The 13238-nt window shown below is 38.8% G+C and overlaps 1 protein-coding gene across 2 annotated transcripts; it reads left to right on the top strand.

The window, feature by feature from the left end:
* Window positions 1-3456: 3456 nt before the first annotated feature.
* LOC134325498 (protein max-like) lies at window positions 3457-11659 on the top strand. 2 transcript variants are annotated; one of them, XM_063007715.1, is made up of 5 exons: window positions 3457-3586; window positions 3860-3886; window positions 6581-6688; window positions 8340-8463; window positions 10543-11659. In XM_063007715.1, exons 1-5 carry the CDS (start codon window positions 3539-3541, stop codon window positions 10725-10727), a joined length of 492 nt encoding a protein of 163 aa, XP_062863785.1. In that variant the 5' UTR covers window positions 3457-3538; the 3' UTR covers window positions 10728-11659. The 2 variants fall into 2 exon arrangements, with proteins under 2 accessions (XP_062863785.1, XP_062863786.1); XM_063007716.1 differs by lacking the exon at window positions 3860-3886.
* The last annotated feature ends 1579 nt before the right edge of the window (window positions 11660-13238 follow it).

Below are 13238 nucleotides of genomic sequence, written 5' to 3'. Positions count from 1 at the left end.
AAGGATATCTTTCTTTCTTCTTTCTTTCTTAAGCTGAACGCCCGTGAAATATTGTTTCCATGTCTTATGCCCAGTCAAACTAATTATGTATTTGTACATGCAGACCACTTATTACCAACTGAATGTTACATGTGCAGTGTACATTTATCATTCATTATTTCAACTTAAATTACTAGATTTAACACAAAATTCTAAAATATATCTTCAAAAAACTAAAAGGAACCCAAACTATAATACCAGTAATACCACTGACAGTACCAAAGATTTAGTTTTTGTTTTGTTTTTTTCAAATAAGAGAATCACTAAGAAGAATCCAGTAAAAGATCAACTTTTTACAACACTGGAGTGAAGAAAATAACCAAAGAAGTGGGGTCACTAGCCAAAACAGGTTCAGCAGAAAAGAGATCTGATCATCAGTATAAAATTCTGCTCAGCATAAACTGACAGTTTGGTTTCTTACAGACCTTGGCAAAAGTTAAGAAGCCACGTCTATACATACTGTATATCACAGAGAAACAGCAGCCATGTCATTAAGCTTCTCTTTTTAACGTTACAATTATTTTTATCATGTAACGACCACTAGGCGGCACCAGAGAAACCAATCAGCAACTAGTAGCTCATTCTTTCAAATGCTTTCTCTAACATAGGGGAGAGAAAGCTGCTTCTAAAAAACATATAAAAAAGATTGTTTTGCAGTGTTTTCTACGATGGTGTATTAGGGCCACTTTAAAGAAAAATATTTTTTTAAGTTTCAATTTTGAGAATAAAGTCAAAATAGTATGAGAATAAAGTCGAAATGTTACGAGATTAAAGTCGAAATATTACAAGATTAAAGTCAAAATAATTTCAAGATTATAGTCAAAATAATTACGAGATTAAAGTCAAAATAATTTCAAGATTAAAGTCAAAATAATTACAAGATTAAAGTCGAAATATTATGGCCATAGCAACCTCCTTATGTTAAAATGAGGGATGTTCATGATTTGTTATACTTTCATATCGGTTTCACAAATAAAGAAATCCTCAATCTCCTGTAACATCAGCACCAGTTTGTTATTAGTGTAAGGATGCTAAAATGGCTTTGCAATAAACTGGGTTTATTTAGAAGAACGTGCGCCAACGTGAGCCTTAGGGACTCATATGATAAACTGAAGCCGTATGGCATCGCTATAAATGGTTGCATTGACAGGTTTAGTCTTCATGTCATGTGGATGGAAGTGTCCAATACAAACACCCACCCAAAAATAATCACGGGTTATTGGATAACCACAATAACACTCATTATGAGCTGCCCTCAGCGCTTGTGTGCCGATCCAGGTACTGAGACCCGTGCTTCTCTGAACTGACAAACCTACGACAGCTGCACACTCTTTGGCCATAATATTTCCACTTTATTCTCATAATCATTTCCACTTTAATCTCAAAATAATTTTGACTTTATTCTCACAATATTTCGACTTTATTCTCATAATATTTCAACTGTATTCTCATAATATTTCCACTTTATTCTCATAATATTTCAACTGTATTCTCATAATATTTTGACTTTATTCTCACAATATTTCGACTTTATTCTCATAATATTTCGACTTTATTCTCACAATATTTCAACTGTATTCTCATAATATTTCCACTTTATTCTCATAATATTTCAACTGTATTCTCATAATATTTTGACTTTATTCTCATAATATTTCGACTTTATTCTCACAATATTTCGACTTTATTCTCATAATATTTCAACTGTATTCTCATAATATTTTGACTTTATTCTCATAATATTTCGACTTTATTCTCACAATATTTCGACTTTATTCTCATAATATTTCAACTGTATTCTCATAATATTTTGACTTTATTCTCATAATATTTTGACTTTATTCTCATAATATTTCGACTTTATTCTCATAATATTTCGACTTTATTCTCATAATATTTCGACTTTGTTCTCATAATATTTTGACTTTAATCTCGAAATCGAAACTTATACGACTTTATTTTCGAAATCAAAACTTAAAAATATTTTTTACAGTGGCCCTAATACACTGTAGTTTTCAGACGTCAAATAGCACAAAGAAAACAAGCTGCTTTGGGGTGACTTTAGACCAGCGGTTTATGGAATATAAACCATTCTTTCTTTAAACATGATGAACTATGTTATGCTAAAGAGTTCTGTTCGTGTTTTGTCAAACCATTGATCTGCTTTGCTGAAGTGTATTTATGCATGATTTAGATCCACATCCCTGTGATATTTTTAGCAGGGTTTTGAGTTCAGTGCTTATTGTTCAGTGTATAATTTGTGTTTATACTACTTTTAGCAGTAGTGTTTTAGTCATTTTGTCCCTGAGAACTAAGCTTTTTCAATATGTTTGCCATTTGTGTGAAATCTCCTCAACCAAAATGGTGTTGTTTTTTATAATAATATCAGGCACAATTCATATGAGAACATTTTAATCTTTTATAGTATACGTACATCGGTGAGGCGTAACATTATGACCACCTTCCTAATATTGTGTTGGTCCCCCTTTGCTGCCAAAACAGCCCTGATCAGTCGAGGCATGGACTCCACTAGACCCTCAAGGTGTGCTGTGGTATCTGGCACCAAGATGTTAGCAGCAGATCCTTTAACATGGGTCAGACTTGTTTGTCCAGCACATCCCACAGATGCTCGATTGGACTGAGATCTTGGGAGTTTGGAGGCCAAGTCAACACCTCAAACTCGTTGTTGTGCTCCTCAAACCATCCCTGAATCATTTTTGCTTTGTGGCAGGGCGCATCATCCTGCTGAAAGAGGCCAAAGCCATCAGGGAATACTGTTTCCATGAAAGGGTGAACATGGTCTGCAACAGTGTTAAGGTAGGTGGTACATGTCAAAGTAACATCCACATGGATGGCAGGACCCAAGATTTCCCAGTGAGCCTTGGCCGCCTATTACCCTGTCGCCGGTTTACCACAGTTTCTTCCTTGGACCACTTTTTTAAATGCATTTTCTCCATTTTCAGCGTCCAATTGCCCGATTGCATCATGCTTCCTCTCCACCAATGCCGATCCCTGCTCTGATTGAGGAGAATGAAGCTAACCCATGCCCTCTCCGACACGTTGGCAGCATGCCGTATGCATCTTATCACCTACACTTTGACGAGTGCAGAAGATTAATTTATGGTGGCCTTGGCCACCACTGGCCATCCCTGGCTCCGCCCCTGTATATAGGCATTGGCTGGCTTTCTAAAAATAATTTTGATTTAATAATGTTAGCATAATTTTATTAATTTATTTATTGGTAAACATGTTCTTGCAATAAAAATGTGTATAACTGTTCAAATTGTGCTTTGTTATTTTTGCACGCGATTAATCGTGTAATAAAAACAATATTGACCGGTGTATCTTTAAGAAGCTGGATGTCCGCGCCTGCGCACTGCGCGTGTTGGCTGCACTGTGGAGTCACGTGTACAGCTCTGCTGGCGCGGCTGTTGTGTGACGGTACAGGCTGTGGTGGAGTGGACGTCTGACTCCTAATTCTGCTCAGTTCAGGCAGAGAATGAGTGATAACGATAACGATAACGATGACATCGACGTGGACAGCGATGTAGGTTACACTGCTGCTTAAATGTGGGGTTAGATGATTTAATACGTGCGCGCTGATCTATCTTCATGTGAGAGTGATCAGGCGCGTGCTTCTATTTACTAGCTAGCGTATTCAGAGCTACCGGGTTAGCTTGGTAGCTAGCTAGGTCTGTGGTATATGCTGTTTCTGTTTGGTTTTATGGGTTTTTGTAACATTAACGTGATTTTTGCTTTATTTATTCACTACTGGGTGTGTGTGTGTGTGTCCACTGTTAATTAGATTTTCTTATTACAGGAAGAGTCGTCGAGATTTCTCCCAGCGGTATGTAGCAGCTTTGCTAACTAATGATGGGCAGAAGTGTTGCTGTCCTCAAATGGCCTTTACGTCTGTTATACAACCTGTGTGATTTTACCATAAAGCAACCATAAATCCCCTATTACTGACATAAACAAAATACCATGCACCTTCACTCTGCACTACATCTATAGGTTATGTTTTGCTTTGGTTAGTGTTATGGTACCTGGTAGGACTGGGCGATCTGATACACAAACAGAATTAATATACAGCCTGAATTATTGGCACCGTTAGTAAAGATGCATATAAAAGCTTATGAATAAAAATGATAATCATAAGTCCAACTCTAGTGGATAGAATAGAATGTACACCGATCAGCCATAAGATTAAAACCACCTTGTTTCTACACTCACTGTCCATTTTATCAGCTCCACTTACCATATAAAAGCACTTTGTAGTTCTACAATTACTGACTGTAGTCCATCTGTTTCTCTGCATGCTTTGTTAGCCCCTTTCCTGCTTTTCTTTGATGGTCAGGACCCCCACAGAGCAGGTATTATTTAGGTGGCGGATGATTCTCAGCACTGCAGTGACACTGACATGGTGGTGGTGTGTTAGTGTGTGTTGTGCTGGTATGAGTGGATCAGACACAGCAGCGCTGCTGGAGTTTTTAGACACTCCTACCTAGTCGGTCCACCTTGTAGATGTTAAGTCAGAGACGATCGCTCATCTATTGCTGCTGTTTGAGTCGATCATCTTCTAGACCTTCATCAGTGGTCACAGGACGCTGCCCACGGGGCGCTGTTGGTTGAATATTTTTGGTTGGTGGACTATTCTTAGTCTAGCAGTGACAGTGAGGTGTTTAAAAACTCCATCAGCATTGCTGTGTCTTATCCACTCATACCAGCACAACACACACTAACACACCACCACCATGAAAGTGTTACTGCAGTCTTGAGAATGATCCACCACCTAAATAATACCTGCTCTGTAGTGGTCCTGGGAGAGTCCTGACCATTGAAGAACAGCATGAAAGGGGGTAACAAAGCATGCAAAGAAACAGATGGACTACAGTCAGTAATTGTAGAACTACAAATGGCTTCTATATGGTAAGTGGTGCTGATAAAATGGACACTGAGTGTAGAAACAAGGAGGTGGTTTTAATGTTATGGCTGATCTGTGTGTATACATATACAGGTGTACAGTACAACGAAATTCTTTCTTCGCACTGTCACCTCACAGCAAGAAGGTCCTGGGTTCGATCCCCAGGTGGAGCGGTCCCGGTCCTTTCTGTGTGGAGTTTGCATGTTCTCCTCTTGTATGCGTGGGTTTCCTCCGGGAGCTCCGGTTTCCTCCCACAGTCTAGACATGCAAGTGAGGTAAATTGGAGATACAAAATTGTCCATGAATGTGTTTGACATTAAACTTGTGAACCTGTGTAATGTACGTAACCAAAGTGTGAAAAAGATGACATTAAAATATTACTAAATAAATAAATAATAAATATTTTGAAACCGGGGTCAGAGCACAGGGTCGGCCATTGTACGGCGCCCCTGGAGCCAAGAGGGTTAACAGTGGCTGCCTGACAGAGCTGGGATTCGAACTCTCGACCAGGCAGCGGAAGCTTGGTGATCAACATTATTACAGATACAACCTGATAAAACCATTGGGAACTCAATAACGCCTTTCATTTGCTTTAACTGTGATGTGTTATATAAACACCACCCAGAGATTCAAGTGTTCAAGGTGTGTTGCAACCGTTGAGAAAACTAAGGAGCTTTCACAAAAGCTGAGAAGATTATTTCGTTGCTCCAAAAGGGCAGTGGGTATAAGATTTCCTTGAAAATTTTTTAGACACCATTGGAAATATTGTCCAGAAGTTCCAGACTTATGGCACAGAGTTAGAGAAAGCCCAAAACTTCATCCAGAGGTCTGACTTGATGAAGACTAGGACAAATGTCACTGGCAACCATAAGATGGATCACTTAACCAATTACTTAAGGCCGTACTCCATGACACATGTCACTCTTCACCAAGAAGCACAGAAAGTGGAGTGAAAAACACCAGAAGGAATTCGGATAGGACTGAAGAGTTCTGTGACACAGTTTTATGGAGTGACGAATCAAAACTGGAACTTTTTGACCATTTGGATCTGCAGTTTGTCTGTTGCCAGCAAAAGGATATGAACCCCATGGTCAAACATGGAGGTGGGTCAGTGATGTTGGCAGGCTTAATCATGTTACTGGCATGGATTTGCAGAAACATCAAGGCATTCTGAGGAGGAATGTTGTGGGCTGGTGTCCTCTCGCCCAGATTTTTTTTAGCTGGTTACTATTTTACTCCAGTCCAATTTTTCCCATGTTTCTCATCTCAAGATTGTCTGGCCCAATGAGAACATGCAGGGAGGTGTAGTCTTTAATTAAGTGTACAAAAGAATTGGATTTGTTTTTCAGTAAGAAATGAGACACTGTAAAGACTTTAGCAGAGTTTTTTTTTAAGTTTTTTTTTACTTATTTTAATTCTGGAAACATGACCTTTGACAAACGTTGACTTTAGTCTGAAAATACTGATTTTTGCAGTGTTACATTTCATGATTTTTATTCGAATACTACAGTTATTTGATCAGTGCTTGATCAAGCTGCTTCTTCACACAAATTATAGCTTGATGATTTATGTTGGAATTCCTTTTAAATCTTAATTAAACTTTTTTTATTATTGCAGACAGACAAGCGAGCACACCACAATGCACTGGAGCGCAAACGCAGGGACCATATCAAAGACAGCTTTCACGGTTTACGAGACTCTGTGCCTGCTCTACAAGGAGAGAAGGTTGGATGACACATTTTCTTAGTTTGTTTTCCCTCAGATTGGATGTAAAGTTTGTCTATATCACTGTTTGACATTTAACACTGATTTTTAAAATACTACCATGCTCAAAGCAAGTGGACAGCTACACCATGTATACTTATTAACCTTCACATTCAATACCTCAATTCTGAATAGGGTTTTTTTTAGCCATTGTGGAACAAGGCTGTTGATTTGCTTTCATTTAGTCACAAGTAGTCTTTTTATGGTGTGATAGTAAGTCAAAATTATCTTAAAACATCCTTGTGCTATATAGCCAAAAATTTTGAGATATACACTAATTATTAAGTTTAGATGTTTCAGGCAACCCACTGTTAAGATGTGTTTAATATCAATGATATAAAATGTCATATGCTTTTAACTGTGCTCCCATGTACAAAGACATGGTTTAAAAAGTTTGGTGTGAAGAAACTTTGACCTTAGAAGATTAGACCTTAACCCTACTGATTACTAATGGGATGAACTGGAAGACTAATTTAAAGCCAGGCCTTCCTGTCCAATATCGGTGCCTATTTTAGCTGACAGCTGAGCTTTCATTGGTCCTAGACGTTTTCAGTTCACAGTTACATTGACTGCACAGTTGAGAAATTTTAGTAATTGGCTTAGGAGGTGTTTTGTGATGCTGCCACCATGAAAGTGAGTTAACAAAGGTTAACTAAAGCCTTCATAGAATTATGTAGAGTATTTAGAATGCTTATATACACTGATCAGCCATAACATTAAAACCACCTCCTTGTTTCTACACTCACAGCTCCACTTACCATATAGAAGCACTTTGTAGTTCTACAATTACTGACTGTAGTCCATCTGTTTCTCTACCTGCTTTTACTCTGTTCTTCAATGGTCAGGACCACCACAGAGTAGGTATTATTTAGGTGGTGGATCATTCTCAGCACTGCAGTGACACTGACATGGTGGTGGTGTGTTAGTGTGTGTTGTGCTGCTATGAGTGGACCAGACACAGCAGCGCTGCTGGAGTTTTTAAATGCTGTGTCCACTCACTGTCCACTCTATTAGACACTCCTACCTAGTCGGTCCACCTTGTAGATGTAAAGTCAGAGACGATCGCTCATCAATTGGTCATCTTCTAGACCTTCATCAGTGGTCACAGGACGCTGCACATGGGGCACTGTTGGCTGGATGTCTTTGGTTGGTGGACTATTCTCAGTCTAGCAGTGACAGTGAGGTGTTTAAAAACTCCATCAGCGCTGCTGTGTCTGATCCACTCATACCAGCACAACACACACTAACACACCAGCACCATGTCAGCGTCACTGCAGTGCTGAGAATCCACCACCCAAATAATACCTGCTCTGTGGTGGTCCTGGGAGAGTCCTGACCATTGAAGAACAGCATGAAAGGGGGCTAACAAAGCATGTAGAGAAACAGATGGACTACAGTCAGTAATTGTAGACCTACAAATGGCTTCTATATGGTAAGTGGAGCTGATAAAATGGACAGTGAGTGTAGAAACAAGGAGGTGGTTTTAATGTTATGGTTGATCGGTGTATATATTGGTATTTATATCACAGCATGTACTATGTCTACTAAATTCATGGTATGTTTACATGATTTGTGTCATGGATTATTCATGTGATGAATCTTTTTTTTCCAGGCGTCTCGAGCTCATATTTTAGACAAAGCTACAGAGTATATTCAGTTCATGAGGCGTAAGAACCACACACACCAGCAGGACATTGACGACCTAAAGAAACAGAACACTTTACTGGAGCAGCAAGGTCAGTAATACAGAAGAGTAATATTCAGCTAATTTTGCCCACTGGGACATGGAACAGTGCATAATTGTAAAAGTGACTAATTAGTGGATCGTTCATCACAAGGTTTTGTCTGTTTGAATTAGAATGGCAGCGCTTTTTCTAAATGTGTTTGTACACTTAGCTAAGCACTGAGGGTGGGTGAGAGTGAGTCAGTTCAAATCAGTTGTAAGCTGCTGGAAATGAATCTTGTAACTGACAGCATTATTTGATCAGTGACTTGTTTGTTAGTTATTGGTTAACCAGTTCATTTATTGCAGGCGCCATCATTCAGCCAGCAGAGGTCGTTATTGCATCAGTTATGAGGTCCCTATTTGGCTCCCACCCTGTATGAACAACAGCCAGTCTTTGTTCATGTAGGCGCCCAGCCCAGCCGGATGGCAGAGCTGAGTTTCGAACCAATGGTAATGCAAGGAATTTTCGGGATATTATCACAAGATTCCTAAAAATATTCCTTGTTTAGGGCGCCCAGGTGGCGCAGCATTATATTCCGCTAGCACACCAGCGCCGGGATTCTGAACTCCTCGGTTCGAAACTCGGAGTTGCCACCGGTCGGCTGTGCACGATCTGGGGGGCATAATTGGCAGTGCCTGCAGCAGATACTATTTGGCCACCGTGTCTGCTAGGGCGGGACGACTGAACTATGTATGGGTGGACTCATACACTGTGTAAGGTCCATGATTGGCGGAAGAGACGCCTGTGCAGAATGCAGGGGCGAGAAGCAGAGGACTGTGCATGTCTCGGGTATCCCTCAGCAGCGGAGGACAAATTGACTGTGCTAAATCAGGAGGAAAATGGCATTTTAGCTCAGTTACCACAGTAACTGATTTAACTTAACTCCTCATTCTTTAACTAAAGCTGAATGATTCCCCCCCCCATCTCCCAATTTAGTCATTTCCAATTCCAAATGTGAATCTGCTGCTGCTTGCACAACCCACAATCTGATCAAGGAGAGATTACCACACAACTCCTCACTCTTTCACATGCCCTCACCAATTCTGAAGATTGCGTATCACACTGGACAGAGGCTCCATCTGATCTTTTCTCCTTCAAACACAGCCAGTTGTGTTTGTGTGGATGCCTGGCCAGTTCTTATACACACAAAATACTTTCAAATAGACAAAAACAAAGCGATCGTAAACCTGATAAAATGAGCTACACAGACATAGGGCTGGGCGATATGACTAAAAAAAACTCATCTCGATATGCTTTAGAGAAGTGGCGATATACAGTATATGATATGATGAAAACAATGTATAATCAATATTTATTTGTAACACCAAAAAGAGCATGCTGTATTACCACTGTACTTATCAAACTGTATAATTGTATTTAAAATAATAATAATAAACATAAGACATTGCACATCCAGCATATGACTTTTAACTTACATAAGGTCGGTTGCTTCTAACATAAAAACAATTTTGTAGGTCCTACTTAAATAAAAAGTAGTTTTTGTACATAAATGAAGATAACAAAAACTGTGTGCAATATAAGATAAGATGGAGGGACAGAGGGAGAGCTTTTACCTGTCTGTTTTTCGCTGTGTTTCACCTGACTCAACAGACTGCATTCGATAATGTTTGAGATGATGAAATAAATTCATGCTGCTATCTTTAGTTGCAATGTTTTTTTTTACCACATCATTTGCACAAATATTTACTAGGTTGCACATCAACCCTGCGAAAAACATTTACACACAACCGACCCATGCTCTGTCATTTCTGTGTGGAGTTTGCATGTTCTCCCCGTGTCTGCGTGGGTTTCTTCCAGGTGCTCCGGTTTCCTCCCACAGTCCAAAGACATGTAAGTGAGGTGTATTGGAGATAAAAAATTGTCCATGACACTTCGATATAACCTTGTGAATTGATGAATCTTGTGTAACGAGTAACTACCTGTCCTGTCATGAATGTAACCAAAGTGATGTTAAAAACCCAAATAAACAAACGTCTGCAAGCATCTGCAGTTGAGTAAATGTACAGGAACGTTATGATTCATATATCTTTCTTTTTGTGTATGCATGTTCGCCTGGATCTGAAACAGTCCGTGCTCTGGAGAAAGCTAAGGGGAACACACAGCTTCAGGCCAGCTACTCGTCGGACAGCAGCTTGTTTACCAACCCTAAAGGCAGCGCCGTATCGGCCTTTGATGGTGGCTCTGATTCCAGCTCCGAATCGGAACCGGAGGACCCACCTCCCAAGAAGAAGCTATGTGTGGAGCCCAGCTAGACTCTCTTCTCCATACATCCCCTATTATCTCCCCCTTCCACCACCTGTTCTTCCTCTTTTGTTTTCTCTCTTGTGTGTGCTCAGAAACCTGAAGGAGAGTCAGAGAAAGGCGTTTAACCTTTCACCTGGCACCACTGATGCAACTCTGCAAGTGGATCTAAAGCCCAGCCTAATTTTTCTTTGTGGCATGGCAGCTTAAGTCTGCAATATGTTTTAGAATCTCCTAAGTAGTCATGCAACGAATAGCAGCAAAGCCCATATTGTTCCTCAGATGAAATATGAAATGTGGTCAGTCATCAAGTAGTTTACCTTTGTAATATTTGTACTTTTCCACAAACAAATATGATGGTGCTTTTTAACTTCAAGGAAATATGGCTGTGATCCACGTTGCTGGTATGGAAGACTAATTTCCCCCTTATTTTGTTTTTGCAAAATCTGTAGAATTTGTTTATTTAATGTAAATGTTGAGGCTGTATTTTCTTAATGTGGTTGTTGTTTTGCCTGAGATTATAAGTGGAACTAGATGGCCTCAATTCCTGTGTATACTCTCTTATTGCATCTTGGATTTTTTATCTCAACCAAAAGTGGACAAACTTTGATACGGCTAATATTCCCTACAGGAATCTGAATGTTATACAGTGCAGTTTTAAGCAGTTCAATATTTTTGATTACAGGTAAGTATGTCCATTTCGATGTTTATTTAGTCCTTAGCACTGTATATTCTTAAAATATTTGTCTTAATATTATAACCTAAATTGCAACTCTGCCTGCCTAGGGAAAGTGTTTCAATTTCAGTTGAAGTGTGTATGAAATAGTGCTTTTATTTCATTCCGTGGAAATTACAGGTATGTTGTACATACTGCCAACAGTTGTCTTGCAAGTTAAGGGTGTACCTTTACTATAAGACTTCAAATAAAACTATTTTATCCTTATCTTCAGCCACTGTGCTTGTTCTACTAAGAGTGAATGTCAGAGTGGTTACATAACTAATAGTCAAGATACTTAAGCCATTATTGTTTACTTTATTGCTTGGTGTTCTTGGATCTCATATTTCTGAATGTCTAGGCGTCACTCTGGCGGGAATGACATGCTGTGATTGAAGGATAAACTGACAGTTCTTCTGAATGCATGTAAAATGACATTCATTTTGAAGTTTCATGGAACTTTGTTGCAACAGTATGAAGCCTTGATGGAACAAGCTAGAAGCAAATTTATTTCATTGCAGATAGTATGAACCCAAGCTATTTGTTTTGTATGTTTTGTCTAGTCAACTACATTTCATTTATTAATAAACATCCATTCTTGCATTTCAGGCCTGCAACACAAAAAAAGTTGGGACAGTAAAGCATTTACCACTTTGTAGAGTTGCCACCTAAGGAATGTTTTGGAACCGAGTGATAAATGGGACACTTGAACAAAATAACTCCTGGGACACTGTCTCACACTGTCCATTTTTTCAGAAAATATCTGAAATACTGATTCGTCTTTCCACAAGATACTTTCACTGTGCGATGGTCCATCCCATATGCCTCTGAGCCCAGAGAACTTGATGCCACTTCTGGACGTGGTTAACTTAAGGCTTCTTTTTAAGGCATGTGTGAGTGTAACTTCATATTGTACTGCTTGAAAAAGCTTAGCCAAAGTAATCTCTGGTCCATATGGTTATATCTGCAAAATGTTTTAAAATATTTTTTGGAACAATAATAAAATGAAAAATATTTTTGCTGGCATTTGTTGACAAACAAATGGAGATCCTCTTCCCATGTTTGCTTCTCAATGACAGCCTTTCGTTGACATTGCACACCTGTTTGAAATCACATCACTATTTATTTATTTATTTTCTTTAACCTCATTACTAGCCCTAAATTGTCCCCTTTCCCAATTTTTTAAAATGTATTGCAGCAATGAATGTTTATTAAATAAAATAAAGTTGAGCAAACAAAACATTTTGGGTTCATACTGTCTGCAATGGAAGAAAAGTCAGCGTAAACACTGCATTTTTATTTGTTTTCCATACTGTCCCAACTTTTTCTTATTTGGGGTTGTATTTAATGCAAATGATTTTATCCAATTGTTGGCATCAGGTAATGAATATGTGCCCTTTTGCCCATTTCCAAGGAGTTCTTGCACTATTAACTGGTTGGTTGAAATGTGATTTAAACTAACCAGAGTTACAGTAAGTCATCTTCCAGAAGATACTGGCCTGTTGGAAACAAAACTGCTTTTCCAAAGTGAACCCAGAATTAAAACTGCAAGTGTAAAAACAATTTTAGATTTAACAACAATGCTGCAAGATGCATTATTGCTTTTTTCTCTTCTTTACTCAGAGAGTAATTCTTAATTCTGACAACGGCAAGTTCACAGAAGATTTTTTAAAAATAATTTTATCAGGAAATTGGCATTTCAAATTGGTTGGGTGAAATCGGGTTTGTTTAACCTGTTTTTTTTTATATTTCATGGTAAATAATGTTTGTTTATTAGGATTTTAACGTCATGTTTTACACTCTGGTT

The sequence above is a fragment of the Trichomycterus rosablanca genome, chromosome 13, assembly GCF_030014385.1.
Source record: "Trichomycterus rosablanca isolate fTriRos1 chromosome 13, fTriRos1.hap1, whole genome shotgun sequence".
Lineage (NCBI taxonomy): Eukaryota > Metazoa > Chordata > Actinopteri > Siluriformes > Trichomycteridae > Trichomycterus > Trichomycterus rosablanca.
Note: the sequence above shows the minus strand (reverse complement) of the source record. Positions and strands in the feature narration are given on the sequence as shown.